Source organism: Aphelocoma coerulescens, chromosome 15, assembly GCF_041296385.1.
Source record: "Aphelocoma coerulescens isolate FSJ_1873_10779 chromosome 15, UR_Acoe_1.0, whole genome shotgun sequence".
NCBI lineage: Eukaryota > Metazoa > Chordata > Aves > Passeriformes > Corvidae > Aphelocoma > Aphelocoma coerulescens.
The window spans coordinates 6,933,033-6,957,855 of record NC_091029.1 but is presented as its reverse complement, the minus strand read 5'-3'; the positions used below and the strand labels follow the sequence as shown (position 1 = coordinate 6,957,855).

General features: G+C 41.3%; 1 protein-coding gene across 15 annotated transcripts in view; it reads right to left on the bottom strand.

The window, feature by feature from the left end:
- Positions 1–24,823, bottom strand: part of FBRSL1 (fibrosin like 1) — a 508,757-nt gene that overhangs the window by 159,500 nt on the left and 324,434 nt on the right. For all 15 annotated transcript variants that reach the window (XM_069031303.1, XM_069031309.1, XM_069031315.1 and 12 more), the window contains one exon: positions 11,910–11,939. In XM_069031303.1, coding sequence (XP_068887404.1) covers positions 11,910–11,939 — 30 coding nt within the window. The remainder of the gene's footprint in view (positions 1–11,909; positions 11,940–24,823) is intronic.

Sequence of the window (24,823 nt, the reverse complement as noted above, 5' to 3'; positions counted from 1 at the left end):
AGCCCTTAAAGAAAAAAAAAAGCCAAAATACCAGCGGTTTCCTGACTAGTCAATCCTCCTCAGATTGGCAGAACCTCTTCAGACTAATCAGGAAGAGTTAGACAAATAGTTACTTTATTATGGAGGCTGTCAAATAAATCAGAATCTGGCAAGCAACTGTTCTTGAGCCCTGCAGCCGGCCTGGCTTCTTTTCCTGTAAACCCAAGGCAGTTACAACAGACCCACGGATGTGAGTGTTTTTCTGCAGAGCAACGTGTAGGCTTCAGGCCTCTAAACAAAACTTCTTCCAAATCTGGGCCAGCATTTTTCTTGGCTTCCTCAGGTTTTGTTGTGGAACACGGCTGAGAGAAGAAATGTTTTCTAACCAATTAATTCAAGTCACTGCTGTTATTTTTAATGGAGAGCTCTGAAGCTCAGCTCACAAAGGGTAATGAGAAAATAATGTTTTAAACAACATCATCAGAGGAATTGGGCCCTGGACTTGAACTACATTATCCAGTTCTAGCCGCAGAGTTATTCTGCCCCCCCAATGTTTGCTCTTTACAATGGCACGATGAATGGGAATTTTGCCTAAGCTACAAGCCTGAGACCCAGACACAACTGAAGGTCAGAGAACAGTGAGTTTCAGCACTCAGCCACGAGAAATGGCTCTTGTGCCACTGCAGCCCTGACTCCAAACACACTCCCAGCACCCGTGGGCTTCGTGTTTGGGAGCGAGTGAAAACCGAGGTCTGGTTTTAGCAGGGCACTGGGGCACTGGCTCACTCTGCTGTCTCACAGCACTTCAGCAAGTATTGAAACTGATGCAGAGGAGACTTAGGTACATGATTAGCATTGCTCAGTCATTCTGCTGAATAGAGGAAAGAACAGTAACTACACCAAGAGATAACAACATCATCTCTTCTACCTCTATTCAATCCTTTTTGTGTTTATCTGCATTAGACAACATTAACTTGAAAGACAGCCACAAGGCAGAGGGCAAGGCAAAAAGGAGACAGGGCAGGGATGGAGAAGAAAGTTTGAAATTATACTCCAGAATGGATCTAATGATCACTGGTGCTTACAGGCCTGTTTGAAATGTTTTCAAGCACTGCTACTGTACCAAATATATCCACCAGCTGAACAGCCAAGAATTGCAGCTGGAAGCTGTAAGATTGCCCAGGCAGGAACTGTCCTTCCTCCCACCTCCTTTACATCCATGGCAATGCAAACTGGCAGCACTGACAAATCAATTCAACACCAGTGATCATACAGACTGGCTAAGAAGGTGGGATATAATAACTTCTGAAACTAATAAGATGGCTTAAAAACATCCTTTTTTTTTTGCACTAGACCACATTAAAAGCAAGTAGCACAGACTTGCACCTGCTTCCAGATGAAAGTGGTAGCTAGTGCAGTGCTATTCTTAATATGAATTAACTTCTAATACACATCTGCTTTAGTTCTAATTGACTTTACAGTGCTACTAAAAATAACTGGCAGGCATACTTCTCCCCTTCCCTGTGTCTCAATACAGATTCTCTGTCTTATGGATCCTAAAATGCAACACTTGCAGTAAATACAAACAACCACTATCTGCATACCATCCTATATATAACATTTGACAGATTTTATGGGGAAGAGCCACAGATTTGTCCTTGAAGACAGCCTATCTCATGGAGAAAACCACCAACAAGAGATTGGCATCTTACAGCCCAGGGCCAACAGCACAGGCCAAGCAGAGGAGATGCCACTGATGCCATCAGACAAAAACTGAGAGATGGGAAAAGGACAAGGAACTCGTGTTTCACAAAAAAAGGGACTAAAAATACAAGGATAGGAGGGAGACCTTTTTGGTAGGATGTACATTTTTTTATGGGAACAAGCTCAATAATCACAGTATAAAAATTCTTACTTCCCTCAACTTCACCTTTTGCAGGGAGGGTGATGTTATCTACAAATTTAAAGAGGGTGAAAATGGCTGTAGTCACTCAGTAACCATGTCCATAATATATAGTGACATGTATAACACTCATTGGTCACTTCAGCCACCTTTGTGTCAATTAATAAAAAGAACACCTTAAAATCTTTGTTGGTTACCAGAGGTTACTCTGCACTTTTACCCTTGCATGACACCTTAATTCAGTTTATATATGAATGGGGTCCCCTTCAATTTTAGGCTAATGTTCTTTTATATTTATAATATTCAGGATAGCTACACATGCTTGATTACCTTTAAAACACTTATCATGATTCCATTTAAAAATAAATGAATCCCATTTAAAAGTGACTTGTCCCCATCTTCTAGTATTTATGGACAAGGACATATGGGGCTGATTTCCCTCATTATTAAGAAGCACGTCTGAGGCTTAAATCATCTAAATTATTCATTGACAGCAATTGGTCTACTCATACAAACTCCTTCTTACATAAGGAGTCCCACTGATAGACCAGTCAAGTGGATGAAGATGGCTGAACAGATTTTGGGATGCATGGAGCATCCACAGAACCTGCTGACTGATTAGGGTGAGGAGTACCTTTGAAAATGGAGCCCCACCTTCACTAATTAATATTATTTAGCTGAGACTTTCAACATGTTTGCTCTGAATGACTTTTTCTTCACAGGTCACCATGACTGAGGTCCTGAGTGGTGATCAGCAGCAGCTGAAGGAACAGGAGTGACTGTGCATCAATTACCTCAACAAAACCCCAGCCTGTTACCAGGCGTTTTTAGAGCACTGTTTTACACAGGACTTCCCTTTTTGGTGTGCCTTCACAGTGATCCTGAGAGTGGCCAGACACAAGGTGGACATCTCTGCCCAACCTGGGCTGTGAAAGCTTTCACAAAGAACAAAACCAATTCTAAGCAAATAAAATCATCTTCAAGCAGGAGAAAATGCCCATCTCTAGCATCAGTTTTCCTGTTCCTGCAATACTGAAATCGGAGACAGGAGATGGATAAATCAACTGCGTGGTTGAGCTTGGACTGTAACATTCCAAATAACAAAGGCTGTAAGCATTTAAATTCTGCTATAAAGAGACTTTCCAGCCTATCACAGACTACTGTGCTCTCTGACCACCTCAGCACTGGAAGACCTTGAGCTAACTGTTAGCATGTTTCCAATCAGTGGAGTCAGTGAGAGAACAGGAATCATCCTTCATGGAAAAAAAAAAAAGTTATTGTTATTCTTTGCAACGTTTTATTTTTAATTAAAAAGACATGTTTCTTGCTCTCCTCAGAATGAGCCAAAGGAACATTTGCAGCCATTTTCAGGTCACATTATATTGCACACACTGCAGCTGATTTCACAGCTATGTGGGCAAATTACTATTTTTCTGCACAACTAAATCATTATCAAGGTAAAAGCAGACAGTGAGCACCACCAACACCTAGAGGTTGTAATATATTTTAGGAAAACATGGTCTAGCTCTTGGAAGAAGACACTTGCATATTTCAGCCATTTCTCTCTTCCCTGCCCAGCTCCGAGCCCCAGCATATCCTGGACTTTGTTCCTATATGTGATCCTGATGGTAAAGATTTTGTTTTGTTTCTGTTTCCCCTAAGAAAGGCAAAAAGGTTAGTAAGTCTTTAAACTCGCAGTTCTTAAGGCTGTTAATATTTCACATTGCCAGCAGGGAAAGGAATTAAAACTGCCAGTAGCTATCCAGATAGATTTTAAAACCCCCTTCCCTCCCCCTTCTCTCTGCCTCCCTCAGCTTCAGAGGATATTTTCCCCGCAAATTGGTTTTAAATTAAGGAAGGTGATGAAGGCAATGTGCCGTCTCAGCATTTTCCCAGGTGCACTTAATCTAATTTCATTAAGGAGATCAGGACAGATGATCGCTACAGTCGAAACATTAAGTCTGTCCATTTTTGTATAAAAAAACCATTAAGTCTGTCAAAGTGTCGGCGGGTGGGCTGTTTATTATTGGAGATGAAGGCGCGCTTTGCTTCCCCAATAAACTGTCAGGAGTAGTAAACCACAAATTAAGTCAGCTGCTGCCAAAGATTTAGGCAAAGATCTCCAACTAATTTTGACACAGGTGTGGCAAAGGCCAAGGACAGGCTTAGAAACTGTGGAAACCAAGCCTGTTGTGCGTGTTTGAGATATTTCAATCTGACCATTGAAGAGTGGAAGACTGGGCATCAGTGGGTATGATCAAGGCTGGTTGATGCCTCTGGCACTCCACACACAGAGCTGGTGTGTGCTGTGTGCCCCAGAGCACAACCTGCAGAGTTCACCTTAAGCAGACAAGAACTCATAAAAGCCTCATTTAAGCCACTGCTCTGTTTTGGATTTATGCACAGCTTTGACTGAAATGTAGAATCACATTCCTCAGACAGTCATACAGGTATCAAATGAAATTAGAGGAAACTCATCAAAATGCAAATGAAACTTTGGAAGACCAAGAGCCATAACAGGAATCAAGCGAAGCTTTCTGATACTACAAAACCAAACATGAACCGCTTGCTAAGGAGAACATTTTCCTTCTCAAGAAAAATGCAGCTGGGTAGAACTCAGCTATTAAAGACCATCAGGAAACGTTGAAAAGTATAAAATATTAACTGGAATTACGCAATCTTTACAGTACATACAGAGAAACCAATAACGACTAATACAGAATCAGAAGTGACATTCTAACTGGCATTTTGTGACGAGGGAAAAGTCTCATGTTTGCAGATAACATGCTTTAAGCATTAAGGATGGGCAGAGCAGAGGAATGTTCATTTTCCCATCCCAGGTGCAGCCAGGGCAAGAACAGAGCTCGCTTGAGTTGTATCCTTCATTCCTGCCCAGGGGACGTAGTGCTGCACACTGTCCCCTTCTGTATTACTTAACCTGGCAAATGATTTTGGAATACAGGAACGAGAAACTCTGCAAGCCAAATGAGGGCCTGCAGTTGTAGCTATTGGAGCATGCATCCTCCAGAATTCTCATCTCCTTGGCATCTTTACGGTTAATTATATCATTCGATTTAATTAATTGAATTGCCTAACTCAATTGCCAATTCCTATCACCTGCCTACTCTGTTATGTTCTATCTGATCACCTTCCAAGGAGTTACTGCCATTGCACAGGTAGCCCTTTGGAGCTCAGACTATGTTATAATGGTGTTTCTTGATGTGGGCAGACAGGTGTACATGACTGCTCTCTTCCCTGTTTCCTCAGATCTTAAAAGTTTCTTCACAAGGCCCCTGGTAAGATAAGAAAATGCTCGTGGATGGGGAACTGGAAGAGGGAGATGTTAAACAATAGAGAAAGCAGAGAGCCAGGGACACGCTGACTGCCAGCAACAGAACTGGTATTATCCTGTTGTGCCCAAGAGCTCTCCATAAGATCTCTTCAACCCTTTTATGTGAGTTAATGATGGATTTTTTTCAGAAAACTAGAAGGCTCTTCTCATTGTTTGCTCTGAAACCTCTTTTCTACATTTTCAAGAATGAATATGGGCACCACAGACTATGATGACTCAGCTTGTTATATACAGACTAATGTACTTAAAATTTGAGTTTTTGTCTGGAAAAGAGAAAACCACAAAATCTCAGTAGGAAGGAGCACATTGGTGCTGAAGCTTTTTCTTCTGTTTCATTTTTTTAACTGCATTCTTGCTTTATTTAAATATAAAGGTCAAGAAGGGCTATTATTACTAATAATATTTACTGCAGTTGTAGTAGAGAAGCACAACTTGGAAGGCTCCTCTCTCTCTGGAAGGACTTGCAGGGCTTAACTCAACTGCCCCAAGTCTCAGCAGGAACCTTTATGTCTGCTCCACACACATGGTGGGTGGAACGATGGAAGCCCAGGGCATGCCAAGTCTCTCCCCCATCTGGCATTTCCCAAAGAGCAACTGAGTGAACTGGGTATGCAGAGGGCTCAGAGGATGCTATTTTTCTGGTAAATCTATTCATGGAGAAGGATGAAATAAAACAAATTCACTGAGTGGTGAATTTTTGTCTTCCTGTACTGGTAACAACATTTCATTTGCCTGTTTATAGCACCCAAATCTTTCAAGGGCTACAGGGTTATTTTAAATTCAATATTTTGATATTGTTTAAAAAGCAGATCTGTTTCTAATAACAACAGGCAGATTGTCTGTAAAACAGAGGCTTTCTTCCACTAGGAGAACTAACAGTCTTTACAGTTATTACTATATGGGAGTCAGCTTTCTCACTAGTTTTCACTCAGTATCACTGGATTTTCAGTCTGTAAGAATTAAACCTTAGCAGAAGCACAGATTCTGTGCATGCACATGCATATATGCAATACTACTGTGTGATGCTAAGCCTGCAGCAGAGCCCAACCCCACACATCCACAAGGGCATTCAGCACTACTGTCCATAAGCCAGAGCACCCTATGGTAAAAACCACTTCAGTTCTGTGTGAGAAGCCAGCTGGGAAGTAACTGGCAAACGGAGATTTCTCATTATTAGCCACAGCTGAAAACTGTCATAGACTGAAGTGTAATGCTAACAGAAGTGCAAATACTGCCATGTGAAAGCCCTCAGTTCAATATTGTGTTTGATCTTTCCCTTCTGCTGCAACCAGTATGAATCTCAATTTCTGGAAAGGTACCAAGTTTAATTTCTTAGAGAAAAGGACAATCAAATGATGGACAAAACCAGTTTGGGACCTTGGTCTGGGCAGGCTTCAAAAACAGCAAATAACAGATTATCTGAAGTGGGAACTAAACTTCCAACCCCACAAAAACAACAGACTTATCAGATGGAACCCACTTTTTCCATTGCCATACACAAACACACAGAATGACCATTCCTGCTAGAGCAACCCCTAGACCTCTCTTCATTATTACATCCCTTTCTCCTGCTGCCTGAACTTGATTTTTCCTGTGGGCTTGTGGATACCCTTTCAAGGTCAACACAGCTGAAACAACAGTGATAATTTCATCCCCCAGATCATCCATGCAGTTTATTCTTGTCATTGCTTCTACTCTTATCACCTCCGTCTCTCACTCAAGCCCACAGTTTTCAGCACTCTCTTTGACTCCCAACACTCCTGACATGAAAATATTCAACCTATGTTTTAAGTCCTGTATATCCTTTTTCTCTGTAACATAATGAGCATCTTCTGTTTATCCACACAACTAAATTCTTGGTCAAGCTACCTCACCCTTCATTTACCATTCTATCTTTCCTTTGGAGACAGCAGATGTAACTATGTCCTTGTGCCAGGGAAAAGTTGCTGCAAGATCATTTTCCTAGTCTGCGGCTTTGCTTCCTACACAGCTTCTCACTTCCTGAATGGCAAACTATCACTCTGCATGTTTTGACTCTTTCACAGCTTACCTCTTCTTCCCAACACTGACATTTAGCATTGCTGTAAACTTTCATCTCTCACTGGTCTGATTTGATCACTCCCTTGTTAAACTTTCAAATAAGCACCTCCTCACTACTTACCGCGTGCCTTTGCTACAGAGAATAACTTCCCATTCACGGCCATAAAGCTACCTGACCTTCCCTCTCAAATGCCTCTAAAACCTTAATACCTACAAATACCCCCTTTAGATTAATGCCCATGAAACCAAAGCTGGACAACAACGAGGCTGCTGGCATACTGAAACAGTGCTGCTGTTGGCAGTGTCCCCCCATTTACCTGGCTCCCTTCTCTCTAATCTCATCCTTAAGCCATGGACTGTTCTGTTTTTACAGCACGTAGCAGGATGGGAACCCAGCCTCAGGTGGAGGGATCACAGCACCACCGTGCTGCTCCCTTCCCATCTATCACAGGCTAAACTGCACCTGCTCTTCTTGTTCTTGACTTCCAGGCACCTACTGGGACTCTGGAATTAACAAACTACATCATGGCAAGGCTGATTCACATTGCCACAAGCACCACATAAGGAACTCACTGGGCTGCTGCAGAAAGTTATGAGAAAAAAATGACTTCAAAACTTTTTTGTCTCCACCTTGGATTTAACTTCACCTGTCTCAGAGGTTGCTTGCTGTAGCTAAAACACAAACTACAGAACAAATATACAGTAAATACTGACTGAACTTAGAAATACAATTCCATTTTTTGCACATCTTACTTAGCACCACATTAAATGAAGAATGCTTGATATCTAACCCCTGATTTGGAAAGCTGACTTACGTGGCGGGGCCATGTAATTAAGCTGACAACCTACAATTTCCCACAGACCAGACAGAAGTCCAAGACTGAAGAACATGAACACTGAATTACTTTTAAAGAAAGAAACAGGCGCCTTTTTAATGCAATCTTGAACACTGTTATTAAAAAAATGAGAGCAACATTTTGGAGTAATGAGCAGAGATTACTCATTCCCTTGTTTTACACAAGTTGACTTTTGGCTTTCTGCAGAACACCATTTAACAGAGCACATTACCAAGCTGCTAGCCACTTTTCACAGCGATGCTAAAGCAGGTAAGAGACAATAAGTGGAACTGTTGATGGTTTATATTACTCTATTATGTTAATGTTCACTAAAGTATGCCATAAGCTCTCTCATTACATGTGTATAAACCAATTCTCTGTGGTGTTATTCCTGTGCTAAATGCTATAACTACATAAATCTTGAATTAATGGAGACTTTATAGTTCCCGAAAATGAAGGGTAATTGCTATCTGTTAATGCTGTTGTTGCTATTAAAGGAAGTATATATTTTCAGTAACAATGTTTATGGACCGTGAGCTTCACATCTCAGCTACTGCACAGAGCAGAGACAGTGTAATACAAGTATCAGACTGACTCCCTTCCTCTCCCTCCTCCCTCTCAAAAAGCACCGTATCATTTCTACAGCTTCAGCAAGCAACACTGCAATCCTCCTAACAGCTGCAGAGTCCAAACCAGTGTCCTTCATTGAACATACAGTAAAAGAAACAGGATTTGCATTGCCATCTCTGGGAATGCATGATTTGCTAAGTTTCTCGCTTGGTTAAATGGCTGGACAGCTCACTTTATTAGTTTGGGTATCTCAAACGGTTCTGTGAGAAGCGCGTGGTGACAGAATGATAGGTGTGAGAAAGCATCATCCCACTTACTTCCTCTGAGATTTCAGCAGTGCTACAGAAGTGAAAAGCTATACTTGGCCAGAGACAGTTCTCAGAAAGTAGATGGGATTGACAAGTCCCCAGCCTTGAGCTCCTCTTTCCCGATTATTAAAAACAGCAGCGCAATGTTTGGAAACACTCTCACAGTGTGCTGTGAAACTGTACCTTGCACTAAAGTAATGGCTCCTCTTTCTGATACACTGTACATGTGACTGACTATGCTCAATTGCTTTTCTCCCCTGGAGCCCTGCACTGCGCAAGGGAAAAACCCAAACCATCAGGAGGACAGGAGGTGTTTATATTTTATAATGCAGCAAGGGTAAAACCTTAATTTTACTCTAACGTCTATGTTTGAAAACATTAAGAGCTCAATAGCCCATATACCTACGAACTAAATAAATAGTGGATAATTACTAGCATGGTACAGAGAGAGAAGTAGGAGGTGGAAAATTTCAGTTTTGCTTCTAGCTCTGTCGCTGACTCAGTTTGTACTTGTACATGAACTTTTTTTTGTCTGCTTTCCTCGTGAGTTTTATGCAGACAAGACTGATCCACTGTTTGTGACTAACAAAAAATGTTATGCAAATCAGAAGTACATTAGTAATTCCTGCCCTGCCCTTCCTTAGTGCCAGTGTGTGTAGGTGTACCTCGAAAACGCTGGTTCTTGCTGACCAGGCAGCAGAGCAGCATTGCTCTGTAGCAGTGGGGAATGAAGCCGAGCCGCCACGTAATTCAGGAAGGCTGATGCTGGGCTAGGCAGTATGCTGAACACTCCATCTGGCTGCAATAGCCTGGGAGCATTATCAGGAGATACATTTTGCCATCACATGGAAGGGGGAAAATGAGTGTAGTCCCTCAGGACAGACACACCAAAATTTTTATAGCTCTTTGTTGCATCAGTCAGGTTAAGTTTTAGACAAACACTGAATGAGTTTCCAGGGGAGTGTAGTATGTCAGGTATCAACAGAGCAAGCCAGGCTGCCTGTGGTCCCCAGCTGGAAGGCAATGTTGCACTTACATTATCCCCATGGAAGGTTTGAAGCATCTTCACTTCAACCCTGGTGAGTTTACATGCATGTGCCCACATCTCTGCTGACAAGAAAAGCAACCCCACGTAATTCCAGAGGCCTATTTAATAGAACTGTGTCATGTTTCATGTCTCTGCAGATCAGGCAAGAGATAGAAAGATGATGATCTTGTGCTGCTCTCCTTATGAAGAAAAGAAATGTTATTATTAAGGTAGAGTCACCTTAAGGAGAAGGTAGCTGGGAAATAAGTGAGCCTAGAAGGTCAAATTACAGTTACAGAAACGTAAAGAAATGTCATATTAATGGTAAGGAACACTGTAATAGCCTTTCATTTGCTGTAAAGGACAGCAAGTTACCAGCCAAACACAATGCAGCTTCCTCTGAAGGTAACCTCAGATCCCACATTCTGAAAGCTAATCAATGTTGTTCAGATTTCAATTTCTTCTCTACAAGGTGAAGTCAAACCTAATCTAACAAACGTCAGTCTCAGATGTAATGCCGCTAGCTGGGTCTACCAGTGTAATTTAGATAATCATTAATAGCATAGCTGTATAATAAAACTACATGTCACTTACAACTTCATCTGAGGTTTGACTGGCAGATCTTTAAACAGTTTTCTAAGTGATTGCTTTTACTTCCTTTGATTGGGCAGTCTAAGAAATGTTTTAACCCCATGGTATCTAAGCTTTTAGGGAATAATATTTTACCCTCACCACCCCTGCTGTCAGCTCTGCTGCTGTGTAACCTTGTAAGAAACAGAACTTGGGGAGAGGGGTGGTTTCAGGGAGTGACTTTACACATATATACACATATAAAATTAAAGTAATATAAAATAAAATATGTACAGTTTCTTTCATTCAACACACATGATTTAAATGTTTCTCTTCAATCAAGCCTTCATCTCAAAACACAGCTTTTGCCATACTCCAAGGATATTTAGTATCTGATGGCATTTTAAAAGAAGAAGTTGAAGAAACCCTAATGTTTCTAAAGCTCTAACAATACTAACAAAAATAAAAAGGCTTAACCAGGAGAAGCTGTTAGTCTCTTGAACTCATGGTAACCTCTGATGCATGGCTGTAGCTGGGTGTGCTGCTGAGGACACAGGGCTATCTGAAGTCAGCCTTTACTTCTGTAATGCTGATCCAGGAGAAAACTCTGTGCCACAGCTTCTCATGAATGAATGCAAGAGACTGGACAGCCAAAATACAATAAAGGTTTGATGAAGATCTGACCTGAGACTGCCAGGTTTATCTGCCAGAAGCTGGCAAGGAATACACAAGTCTTTTGTGTATTAGATGCTTAAAATCATGGTGCCACAGGTGCTACACAGTGGGACTTGTCTGTTTTCCTTGCAGAGGTGAACAAGAAATCCCCATACACAAACACAACTACAACCTTTCAATGACCAACCCCTGTATTCAAAAGAAGGTCAGAAAAATCATTGTTCTGCGATAAATATGCATGCAACACAACAAAACACTCCTTGACAGTTACCACACTGCCTTGGAGGGCAGGTCCCATCTTCTAAACTGATTACAAAATTGACATCTTCAAAGGTTGCTATATATAAAATACAGGCTCCTGACAAGTTATCAGAGAAAACTTCCTCTGATACAGCACTAACACTCTAACTCAGGTCTCACCAAATGCTCACATAATAATCAAGAAAGACTATTATGTTAACAGGACTTTCTTTCCTGTAAACAGAAGCTAGTGAAGATCACAGAGTAGCTAATCTGATGCTTTTTCATTCAATTGTAGATATTTTTAAATTTGACATAAAGACTGGAGGAAAATGTTATTTTCAAATTCATTCTTATTTTGACTATCAGGGAATTTCCAAGCATATGAAATAAGAAAATTCAGTCTTACCTTATCGTCAATATCGCTCTCGCTGTCACACTGTGGATTAGAGAGAGAAAAAAAGATTTTGAGAAACACCTTTATGTATAGGGATCTTTTGCATCATCCTCTTAAATCTTTAGGATAGCTGTTTATGATGTTCACAGTTCAATGAAACACACTTCTGATGTTTGCAGTAATGCCTTTTACACTGCTAGCATAAACCAGACAAAGCCAGATTCTCTCTTACACAAATTTATGGTGTACTCTTACTTGGACAGGAAAAAGGAAACTTTAAACAAAAAAGACAATCAGCGATGCATTATAACAACCACTGTAACATGAGTGCCACAACAAAAAGCATGCCTTTTTATCATCCCAAATTGTGGAATATATAGTAACAGTTTTGCATTGCTTCACCTTGATAAGCACTTTGTCATCTAACAAGGAAACTGTGAAACTGGCAATCAATTTCTAATTTAATGAGTGGTACCAAGAATAGTAATTAAAATACATCATAAATTCTGGTACATTTTTTAGTTTGAATGAGATCACGATCCCAGGAGGAAGTGTTTACTTAAAGAGTTTTGGAGTGCAATCTCTTTCAGGCTCTGAAAATGAAATGCTCTATTTTCACAGCACAAATGATGGAAAGATAACTTGAGCACTGAACATTTCAGGACATGCACATCTTGCTGGCTGAAGCTCACAAAGATTTACAGTTGGGAACAGAAGTAAATCTCTTGGTGTCTGTTATGCTGACAGAAGTGGTCAGTGTGTTTTGTAGCCTTGGTGCCCAATGGGAATTTTCTCCTTCAGCCAACTGCTGATGGGGATGGCCCGGTGGGTTTCTGTAACTGGCAGCACCTTATGGAATTCACTGGGTCAACAAGAGGGGACTCTGCAAGCCAGCAGTGACAAGCCCCAGATATGGAAATGGGCCATGAGAATGCAAATGCTTCAGTGTCATGAATGTAAAAGGAGGAATAGATCTGTTTGGTCATTTTGTCCAGATTTTCTCCTGGAGCGGGGGAGGCAGATCTTTCCTGTCACATCCTGTATCCTTAAGTCACACAGCAGAAATTTCAGCTGTTACATTCTTAGTTTTCTGCTGATTTATGAGAGAATATTTTATCTCTTCTTCTTCTATTTGGCACATGAAATGATTGACCCCAAACATTGAGCAACCTTTTATTTTTAAATTTTCTGGAACACACTGAGCACACGAAAAGCCTCAATATATTGGAGGAATCTCCCACAGTGATTCTGCAGCGAAGAGTGCTCAGCTTCACAACTGACACCTTATTCCCATTTTACTGCAGTGAAAATGCTTGGTTTAAGGAATCTGTTTCTCTATAGTCTTGACTACGCAGAACTCTTTTTCTTTCAAAATGAAACTATTTTACACTGCCCCACAAGATCCACAGCATGTTTGTCACAGAAAAATCCAACTGTTTAGTAGGATGTGCACAGATCTAATTGTGTTAGATAATTCTGGAAAAGAAAGAACCTGAAGAAAAATGGAAGAAGTGACAGGACACTGCTTTGCAGGGACCAGGAGCTGTGGGTGGGCAAGTTCTATGGGAATAACCAATGTTAATACCAGCAAACTGCACAAAGTCCCAGCCAATTACTTTGTAGTAAGCAAGAATATCAGATAGCCATGTCTTTAGTAAATACCTTGCCATAAGCTATTTGTGCCTTTTTTGTGACTTTTATTCTGTCACTGACCTCTGTGAAAATTATTATATGAAATACAGTTTTTAGTTTTTTTCACAAACCAAAAGTAAAATCAGTCCTGATAAATCATCATGAGCAGCCATCTGCTGACTTCCCCAAACCCGTGTCATGCAACCACAAACAATTAGAAGTCTCTGTTCTGGGCCTGGAATGGGACTAATTGTCCATCACACTGAAATACACTGAAACAGGTTTGCTGGGCAAAGGCTGCCCCAGTACCTGCTGCATTTGTGCTTGCTCAAGACAGCGATAATTCACACTGACAGAGCAACACATTCATCAAAACCGAGGTGGGGGGTGGGGGAAGATGCAGTCACAGCAGTCCACTTCTTATTATTTACATGCTCCTGAGAAACACTGGCTGAGTGGAGGGAAGCCTTTCACCTCCACCCAGGGGGGGCTCAAATCAAGCCCTAATGCTACAGCGACTGTGCATTCCCCCAAATTACCAGCATAATGGAGTGGGTCACAAAGACCTTGTTATTTTACCCTTTAAAGCTGGTCTATGCAAAAGTATCCTAAGTTACCATTTTAATCTTGGTGCTCATTCAATGTGAACACACGCATTTTAGAGGCAGAATATTTTGATGACGTGACTCGTGGTTCAGACTAAAGCATGTTACAATAGAATTACACCTATCACAAGAATGGCATAAAAATAAGTTAGCACACACAGCCATAGGTTTCTTCGAATTGTATACTTAGGCAATATCAATACGAATTTTAATTCTAACAGGGGCTTAAAGAATTATACACTGCAGTAATAAAATAACCAAATAAATCAAACTGCAAAATCCGTTGACTAGAAAGCGTTCAGAATTATCATTAAAACTCAGATGCTTTTGCCTATGAGTCCTGGTTTAATAAAACCTCAGTACTGTAAACATTACCAAATTCAGCTTAAAAATATTTGAGATGCAAACAATTTTTTAGACTTTAGTAACCATTATTATTCAAATAAAAGGTAGTATTTTAGTCTTCTCTGGTTTTGTAACAAAACCTGTCTTCCTATTTCTTACTGCACTATGATATTAAAAAAAAAAGAGGAGAGGGTTTTTCTTGTTGAAAACAGATTTGACCTCCAAAATTTGTATACCTATAATGAGTAGAAAACCCTATTACAGATGGTTTACACTACTAAAAGGTGCAGAATTACTTTATTTAGATGCCTAATTTTGCTTTGTACCAATATGCAACTTTGTCTCATGTAGACAAGTGAAAGTTGCAAAAAGCCAGTGAACCATCAAATCCACATACTAAATTTTATAAACAGACATATGAATGAAGCAAACATCTGCTCTCTGAGGATACTTTTTTCCCCATTCAGGATCTGGAAAGACTTCATAATTAATTGCTTTTAAAATGGAAAAGACAGCAAAGAATTTTGTTTCATTTTAGCTTACATCTTCCTTACTTTAATCATGATTGCATCAGTCTTGCAACTGCAGAAGCCAGCAGGGCTGTGGATGCAGATCCACACGTGAACGTGGCTCAGTGTGGACACAGAGCCTTCTGTGAAGCTGTGACTGCAAGTTGAGTGGTTTAAAAACTGTATTTGTGGCAGTGAGTTGCCTAATTTCTTGTTTGCCTTGTGAAAGAAGTCCTCTGCCCCCTCTGCAGCCATGTAGGATCACTCATGCACACAAACTGTCCTTTGTATTGATTCCTACCTGGCTTTAAACCACCAAAATACCATATCTTGATCCATGTGAGAATGTCCCAAACTGGCCCACTGGATGAGAGTTTGTGGGGGAAGAATTAACACAATGATATTTATAAAACTTGGACTTCTGCTTAACATACAAGAAAATAGGAAGCTTGAGACTCATGGCTACCAACCTAGGCTAACCTCCCACCGACTCCTGAAGAAAAAACAACCAGCTTTGGTAGAAAAGGCCCCAGGCTTCAGAATTCCCACACGTTTTCTTAGTTTTATGTAAAAGGAACAGGCTCCCACACTCGCATCGAGAAACAGGAACCCAGAGGCTGCTGAACGAGCAACAGCACAGAAAAACCAACGACAGCAAAACCAAATGGGCCCAGACAGAGCTGTGAAAAGCAGAAGCACTGCTGACCCCTCTCCCTTCCCTTCACCGGGGGTGTGCGTGTTGGAAACCCCTGGTTTCAAAGGGCTCCTTCAGCTTCTGTGGGAACTGCCCTCAGCCTCCACACGCCCGCTCTGCCCCAGCCTCCTCCTCACCCCTGCCCCGGCAGATCCCCAGCCCAGCACAGGGCCTGAGGCGGGGACGTTGCATTGCTGGGATGTTGAAATGAAGAATGGAGTCATAGGAGAAACTCCAGTTTGGCCACAGAGGATTTTCTGAGTCCTAAAAGCCAACTTATCCTGTGTGAGGAGGAGGCGGCCATGGTGTGCCTTTCGAAGGCTGAGGCCACCACCCGGCTGGGCTCACCTCCCACACTGCTGTTGTTGAGGGACAAAAGCCCTTGTCAAAACAAAAAAAGTTAAAGAAAATGTGGAGAATGGCAACTGTTGAAAGCAACGGGGGCTCATTGAAAGACAAAAGCTTCAATTACCTGGATTTTTCTAAAGGCCTGTTAACACTCCTGGTCTATAAGCAGGACTGTAAACAGCCATTGTGCCGGGTTCATAAAGGCTCCTAAAGGGATTATTCACTGGGTTGTGCCAATTGCCTCTCAATTCCACCAAGAATGTTTGCAAAGCCGACCCCTAATTGTGCAGCTTTTTGGAAACAATTTCTTGCAGTGACAGATTCCAGTCGGAAGGAAGCCTCCTGTGATGTGAGGTTCAGCAGGAACAACACGTAACTCCGGAATCGCAGAGTATCCATGTGTGTAGAGTGGGCCTTGTGGCTTCTCATTTTTTTGATGGCTGGGGTGAAATCTCGCTTTTCAAGACCCCTCTCCATCATGGCTTTCCCACCAGGGAAGGAGCTGCGATGCTTTCCATCACCTGCTTCCACAAACCACCTCAAGAGGAGACAAAGATGGACTTATGGCTACTGTAAAAGAGGCAACAGCATATTTGGCAAAGGATCTTCTCTTACTTTTTACTGGCACTGAGCTCCTTACAACCTACATTAAAACTGCACTGTGATTCTCATTGTTTTCTGGTGAGTTTGGGAATCATAAGAACGTGCTTTGACTCTTTTCTTACCCACAGTGCTTTAACTACTACATCGTCCAGCTTTTCTTCACATAATAAAAGCACTACGTTGATTAACATGACATCAGATAGTCATGTAAACTGTCTCATGCCAGGAATAAGAACTTCAAGAAATGAAAACAAAACCAACCAAGTCTCATAAGACTGCAACAAGACTGGCAATACCTGGATGCTATGTCATGTTGGGTGCAGAGAAATATGGTTATTTCAAAGGGAGCCACTTCCTCCAAGCTTTTGAGAAGTCACCTCAGCTTATCCACACAAACATGGTTATCTCTTACTTCACCCAAATCCAGTGGTTTATGATTTAGGTTGTGCCTACACAGCCCCAAGGCTGTGGGCCCTGTTGTGCCAGACACTGTACAGCACAGGAGTTACAGGTTCCTGCCCAGACAGTTGAGAGAAAGGCTTGTTTTTTCCTCTCCACATAAACACACATAGCTATAGATATTATTTATATTATGATTAAGCAGAGGGTGATAGACATCTAAGCTAGCCATGTGAAGAAACAGATCCCAGCCCGGAGGGACATGTAATCAAACCAGTCTACCTGCAACTAGAACTGTCTGGGGAAGCGCAAGGCTGAGAGAAGAGGAGGCAGAAATATTGAATATACTCTCTATAATTTTACCATGAAAGCTGGCAGGTTAGAATACATATGTAGAAAGTTGCACAGAATATATGAACAGTGTAGATACCTACAGAGCCTGCACACCCACTCCACAACCATTTTACCACTATCTTATTATTTCCAACCATATTTAGTTACTGAATTTTCTTTTAGTAGCAAGGCTTGGGGAAGTACTAGGCTTAAATCCCAGGTTGTTAATGTTTCTTTTAAAGGAAGGAGTAAAATCAAGCCTATTTTTAAGAGCCCTCCCCTCTCCATGCCCTCTGAGCTAACTTCCCAGGAGCAGTGGCAGCGCGTACGGATGCGCGCTTGTGTGTGCAGGGGAGGGTGTTGTTTCCTATTAAGTCTGGCATCAGATTCATGTCTGCAGGGGCTTGCTTAAGATGATAGGAAGAGAGAGTTTTATCATGAGCCAGACTGACAGAAAAGCTTGCTAATGGGACTTGAGGCATACACAGGAAAGAAAGTGCCAAAACATTAAGCTACCGCCAAGTGTCAGAGGGCCACTGATTTATTGCAGCAATTTTGCCACTGTGTCCTTTATAAGGTCCCACAAGTCCTTCCTCCTGGCAAGAAGCTGTGAGCTGCTGCAGCTCGGGGAGAAGTTTAGATCCAGAGCACAGAAAGTGTCCAAGCGAAAGGCGGGGGCCGGGGGGAGGACGGAAATCGAATGTTGACTTGAACTTGCCCCAGGCAGCAGAGTCCTCTTAGCTCCACTGCCTCCCTGACAGCTTGATGAAATGAGTCAGGGCCTCCCCATGGCTAGACCAGCTCAGGCTTCCAAGTGCCGGGGTAGAGCTGTAAGAAACAGATTGAGCCTCAGGGCAGCAATTTTTTTTTTTTTTTCCTTTCTCTCCTCAGCATTTCGCTGGGGGAAGGGGGAGGTTATGAGCACTACAGATGTATAGGCTGAGCCTTTGTCTGTGGAGGGGGAGGGCGAGGGGGAGAGAGAAGAACAGCAAGAGAGTATTAGCTATGGCAGCCGAGAATAGCCCAGAGCACTATAACTAATTTTGAGGGGCAGTGATGCATTGTACAGGCTATGTGCTGTTTGGTCTGAGGGGGCCCCTGTTGTGAAGCAGCAATCAAGAGGACATTTTGTTAAGTGACCAACAGCTGTCATCTGCAAGCCCAGAGTGGGGAAGGAGGGAGCAAGGGGAAGGGAAAAGGGGGGAAAAAAAAAAAAAAGGAGAAAAAAAAAAAAAGAGCATTTGTCCCTTGGAGGCAGAGCACATTAATCCACCAATCTGCCACAGCTTTAACTCTAAACGTGCTCAGTGCCTCCAAAGACTCGAGCTCCACTCCATCAGCCACCTGGAGAGATGGGCACCTCTCGCCCTGCTCCAGCCTGCCGGATGCAGGGAGCTTCTCTACCTCTGCGGGCTGAGAAACTGACGCTAAAAATACTGTTTAAGTCTCTTTTCATTCCATAAAATTGAGTTGATCTGCTGCAGCTTAGGGTCAATCCCTCAAGGACTGTTTTTCCCCCCTTCCCTTTTCCTTAGCACTCATAAATTAATCAGGAAGACCCTGACTAAGTCATTTCATGCTGTACAACATAAAAGAAAGTCCCCTGATGATCCATGCAAGGATCTATTAAAAGCGGGAGGAGGGAGGGAGGAAGGGCTAGGGAAGAGGGAAAAAAGGGAAGGGGGGGAAGGAAAAAATCTCAACCTTTTTGATATTTTAGGATAAAAGCTGGAGGACTTTGTTACGAATTCTAGCCAACATCAAAACACCTTAAATAATTCAAAGAACATGTTAAAGGGAAGAAACTGAATGTTGCTCTGATGTTCAGTTGATGCAACGCAGAATATTACCCAAAACAGCACAGCCTGTTAAGGGAGACAGCAGCCTTGAGCATTTCAGTTCTTTAGAAAAATGTCAGAACCTGTAAAAATCATAATTTCCAGCAACTTTTTTTTTTTTTTTTTTTTTTTTTTTTCATGATATAAACTCAGCGAGACTGAAATGTAGGTTTCTGACAAGCTGTTAACAAGACAACTTTAGAAATCTGTCTGGAGCTCTCAGGGAGATGGGCTGCCATTTCACTGCTTCGAAGAAGTTCATGACATGACAAGCAAAAATCAGGGAACAGAGACCTAAAAACCACGGTGTAATTTTCATTTGCTTCTGTCGTGAAAGAATTCAAGCAGAAATATTAGAAGGCTGCATAACTAAAAAAGCCAGCAACTGGAAAATCATTGCTGTGGTTTGACAAGCACATACTTTTATGCTGGAAATGGTTTCTTTATTATTATACCTATACACAGGAAAGCACTTTTGGAGAAAAAGGGATAATCACAAATTATTCCTTGAGATCTACAAAATAAGATCTACAGCTGCTTGCTTTCCAGCCAAGTCTAAAAATGACCTAAAGGGAGAGAGTGACCAACCCATCTTGAAAAAGCTGTAAGAGCCACCAGATTTCTCCTCATTTCCCACATCCTTGCCCTTCCCCCACACAGGACAGGTAGGAAGATCTTTCCATAGTGCAGTCTTTTACTGGAGCCTACACAGATGAATGTTGCTACCTAAGTGCTTAATAAAGACACATTCATTAAAAATAGAAAAGCCAGCATCCAATGCCATCTACAACACAGCAGTGTTTGGTACCACACTCAGGAGAGGCCTTCTGGCTGGTCTACCATATTATACCTCCTACTTTAGGCCTTAATATACCAGTAGAATCCTTTGCCATAATTTTTGTATGATTTAATGATGTCCTTTCCTGAATCAATCTATTCTACTCAATAATCAGTAAAAAGCAGATGGATCAATCGATCGATCGATCGATCTCCATATGATGCACCTCTTTCAATATTTGGTCTTTCTCCCTCTCTCTCTCACTGTTTGGACTCATTCTAAGTATTTAATGGTAGGTTGATGTAGCTGCCTTGAAGTCAGTTTACTGTGATTGACTCATTATACCTGTGGTTGCAGAATCTCAGCACCCTTGGGAAAGCTTGGGAAACCCAACATACAATTTTATGCTTAATTTCAACCTATATTTGCCAAGAAAGAGAGTGATCCGACAATGCAGGACGTAATTTTCACTTGTACTGCCTATGAGTACACCAAAGGGTAGTGTGAATTATGGCCATAATTCAGTCCAGCATTTGCAGGGATCACACAAATAATAAACTGGAGCTTTTTCACCTCTTTCCTATCTTGCCTTGTTTCCACACATCTCCGGTGGTGCACCCACAGCCACACTTGGGTAATTGAAAGAACAGCGCACACAAAGTTGAATGGTTGACACTGCAGTTCACCAATTTACAAAACAGAGGAAACTCTGACAAGAAAAGAGATGCAGTCTGCTTCTCTTCTGAAGTGCTCACAAGTTCTTTTCATTCTTCCCTCACTTGGGCATTGTGTCACCTGTCACTCATTTTCTTTTCATCAGATAGACACTCTCAGAGACATTACAGCCTCAGTGCTGTGTACAGGTTTTCTCTAAGGAACCAGAGAAACATCCATTACTTTCTAATTCTCTTGTTTTAGGCTATGACTAACACCATGTGCTTGCAAGAGACATCTTGCCTTGCTGCCTCCCCTTTACCACAAGCCTCCTGGCTCAGAGTTACCTGGACCCCCTGCCCCAGCTGCTTTGGTCCCTCATGCTCTCCTGCAGGGAGCAGAAGCCAAGACTGGATTCGCAGTGACTCACTGCACAGAGCAACTCTCATTTTGTTTAATGCAAGGATGCCTAGATGATATGTCCAACAGATGAAAAATGGCTTAAGGCCATTATTTACAACAATGAGAGGCTGCTGCAGTTTGGAGAGGGGGTTGTAAGCTTTCTCTAAAATTAAGGAGGAGTTTAGGACTTAATATGGGTATAGTCAAAAGCCACTTCAACCATAACGATCTGTCTAGTAATTCCCCATTTACTATAAACATCAGTTTTCTTCTATTTGGATTGCAAATCTAGTCCATTACTATGCCATGTCCACATCACTATGGAGTCACCAAAAACTATTGGGCCAGTACAAAACAACAGAATTTGTTGAAGTACCCTCCTCTAATGGAAAGCATTTAGTTATTCTCAGCTATGTGACTCCATGGTATGTGACTCTGTTTGGGAGTTCCATTTACATATTTATTTAGTAGAGAACATGCATGGCTGTCTTCCCTCTGTGCAGAACCATTATGAGCTGCAGAAAGCTGTTAAGAGAGGATTTCAGCATGGAACCCAGGAGGAAAGGCATTTTCAAATACCTCCCTATCCTGCTTAATGACAGCACCCTCCACAATCAGGGTGATGGATTTCTGGTTATGAAACTTGCTGTGGTTTCTTACAGCTCATTCTCATGAATGTTTATTTTATTTCATTTATACATTTAATTTTTTTATGTATATATTTCCACACACGCACTTATTCTTATGCTGCCAACTTCCTTTTCTCCTTACTTCTCCCTTTAAGTCCAAGTGGTGCAACGACTAAAGAACACACCAGGTTATGCATGAAGACACCCATCTGAGGATTCTGAAGTTCCCCCACAGGTATATTACAGCTTTTTGCATTCATATTCAAGCTGAAGGCCCACAAATGTCTAAAACGAACATTCAGAAGTGGCGACTGATTTTAGAATCAGGTCTGACATGACTCAGGTATGAAGGCAAATCTCTGCTGTGCCTTGTAAGGACTTTGCTGGACCTGGCAGGAGGAGGGGCTGAAGCCAGGCTGAATTCAGGTGGGTGAAGCTGGGCTGACCAGCTACATACCTGGAAACACATCACTACCATGCTGTATTGAATATTTTAGAGCACCATTCAATTAGGGACTCTGGATGTGGAAAACAATCTAGAGCACCTACTGTGTTCTCAAAATACATTAATTCAGTGAAAAGAACTTCAGCTCATTCTTCACTTTGTGAATATATGAAGGTTATGTGAATCAGCTGTTTTGTTTTGTCGAATGCCTTTAGTCACTAAAAGTCCCTGTTGCTGTCAGGGACAATATTAACTATACTTATATATAATTAATGCAATAATTAATGTAATTTAATTCCACTGCTATTTAACTCATAGCAAGGTTTATGTTGTTGTGGGTAAAAAATATTAAGCTTACTATAGCTACCATTAATGTTTGCATTATTGAACATTAAAATTCAAATCTGGTAAAATATTTAGCACAAGAATTGAGACATCTACAGAAGGCCTATTCCTCCAAGGAAACCCAGAGCATGTGCTTGCAGATTTCAACCACTGCTTTTAAAATAAACCTTAAGGGATGGATGCCCCCCTCGCCACAGGCAAACTTCCCTGGAACAAAGAAATTCACCAAGAGAGAAATAAAAAAGATTTTAAATATGAAAACTAAAAACCACCTCTGCATACCCCCCACCCCCCCCAAATATCCAGCAGTTGTCATTAGCATTAATACAATGCAAATTAAATCTGCTTTTTTCCTTTCACTCCATTTAGATCTTAAAAATATTAAAGTAGGTAGGTCTTGGAAGTGAAGGACAAGCATTGCCTCGGGCATACATTTGGGTGTCTTCAATGTAATCTAAGGAATGTAGCAGAGACTTCAAACTAATTTGATAAGAAAATAACACAGTTGGTTATTCACTGAGAATTATACCCCATCAAAGCTAAATATAAAAGCTTTAAGACCTATGCCATTACCTGGAAAATACTTCTTTGGACCACTAAGTGACAAACCTTTAAATGCTAAGCAATTTTGAAAACATATATATCCTACTTCAGGTAAAATTGTAAAGGCTTTCCCCTACCTTAGTATGTCAGCTCCTCTCTTTCAATGCCCCTAGATACTAATTTGTTCTTGTCAGCCCCCAAAATGTCCATGATTGATGGAAATGTAATGATTTACAAATGGAGCCTCCTACCTCACTGTTCTGCTTTCAGGCTGCCAAGGTAGCTTGACCAGCACTGACCTCAAAGACCAGGACAAGGGCTGGTTGTACATGTTGAAAGATGGGAATGTGAGTATCCTTAGCTGAGCCATCCTGAAACTTTCTGAACAGGCTTGAGGAAATTTATACTTTCTGTCGTCACTACAGACTTTTTTTTTTTTAAACTTTGTATTTTCCTTCCAGAGCTGCTGAGGAAATGCTCAGCTGTGTAGATAGACGTCATTTACCACCAGAAGTTCCAACATGTCAAAGTGTTTCCTTGGCATTGACCACCCCCTATACGTCTAATCCAGGCTGGAGCAATTAGAGAATAAAAGAAAGAGAAAACATCTCAACAGGAGGGGAAAGAAGAGAAAAAGAACAGAAGACTGAAGAGTAAAAATGGAAAAAAACAACTTACTGCTCTGTGGACCAGTAGTGAGATGGGGCTACAAACACTGTTGGGAATGGACTCTATCACCTTTTATTAGCACAACAAGGAAATAATAATTAGCTGGAACAAACTATTATGAATTTGTCAGAGTCAGAACACATTGAATTACACAAACCTTTTATCTTCCAGTAAATTATGATGAACAAAGGTGAATGTGAAATCTGTTTGAACAACTGGCAAATACCTTGACCAGGATATTTTAAACCCTCTCAGTTTGTGAAGCTATGAAGCAGGCAAATTCTCCTGCTCCGAGGGGAGCTGTGGCACAGTCAGTTGTTCTTTTCTCACTTGTGAATTTTGCTGTATCAGCTGCGATACACCAACCAACTCACGGGTGGTTTGCAGCCACTCTGAGCAATAAAATGTATAAATAGCAACTCATGTTAACGCTATTATTAGTAAGTGTCACTACTGCCTATCGACTAACAACAGGGGTTTTCATAGACTGCAGAGTAATTAGGTGTTTTTAAATATGCTTTAAAGCCTTTTCACAGAGTGAGTGAGGGGAAGTTCTTTTCAGAGTTTATGCAAAGTACTTGCACAGGTAACTGAAGGCTCAAGAGCTTCTGGGCAGCTTTTAGAAGCACAGGCTGAGAATGACAGTGCTAATAATCAATATAATCAATGCACAGCAAAAAATACTCCTTGAAGTTCACACCTAATACTTTTTTATGAAGCAGAAGCAGTATTCAACACAAACCACTATGTTAGCTCAGCTGGCTAATGAGAAATTGCCACAATTACAAAAACAAATCTTTGTTTTCAATTTTCAGTAAGCAGAGCTTTAGAAGAACAAACTGCTCTTGAAAGCATGATAGTTTTTTTCCCTAAAAAAGGAAAGAAAGAAATCTTTCCTAGCAACTGCAATTATGATACTTTCATGTCAAATGAATTATATTACTGAAAATAAATCTTTCTAAGATGCACAAGAGGGTTATCTGGCTCCAGTCAGACTTATGCATTACTGGTTTTATATGTTGTACTCTACTTGATTAATATAGGTAATCAAATTATATTGCCTTCCACTGTGCTCTCAAATTCAAGGCTATAATGTTTTCAATGACAAAGTTCATAGAGTTGTATAAAAATGTACCTCATGCTGTACCAGCCCTT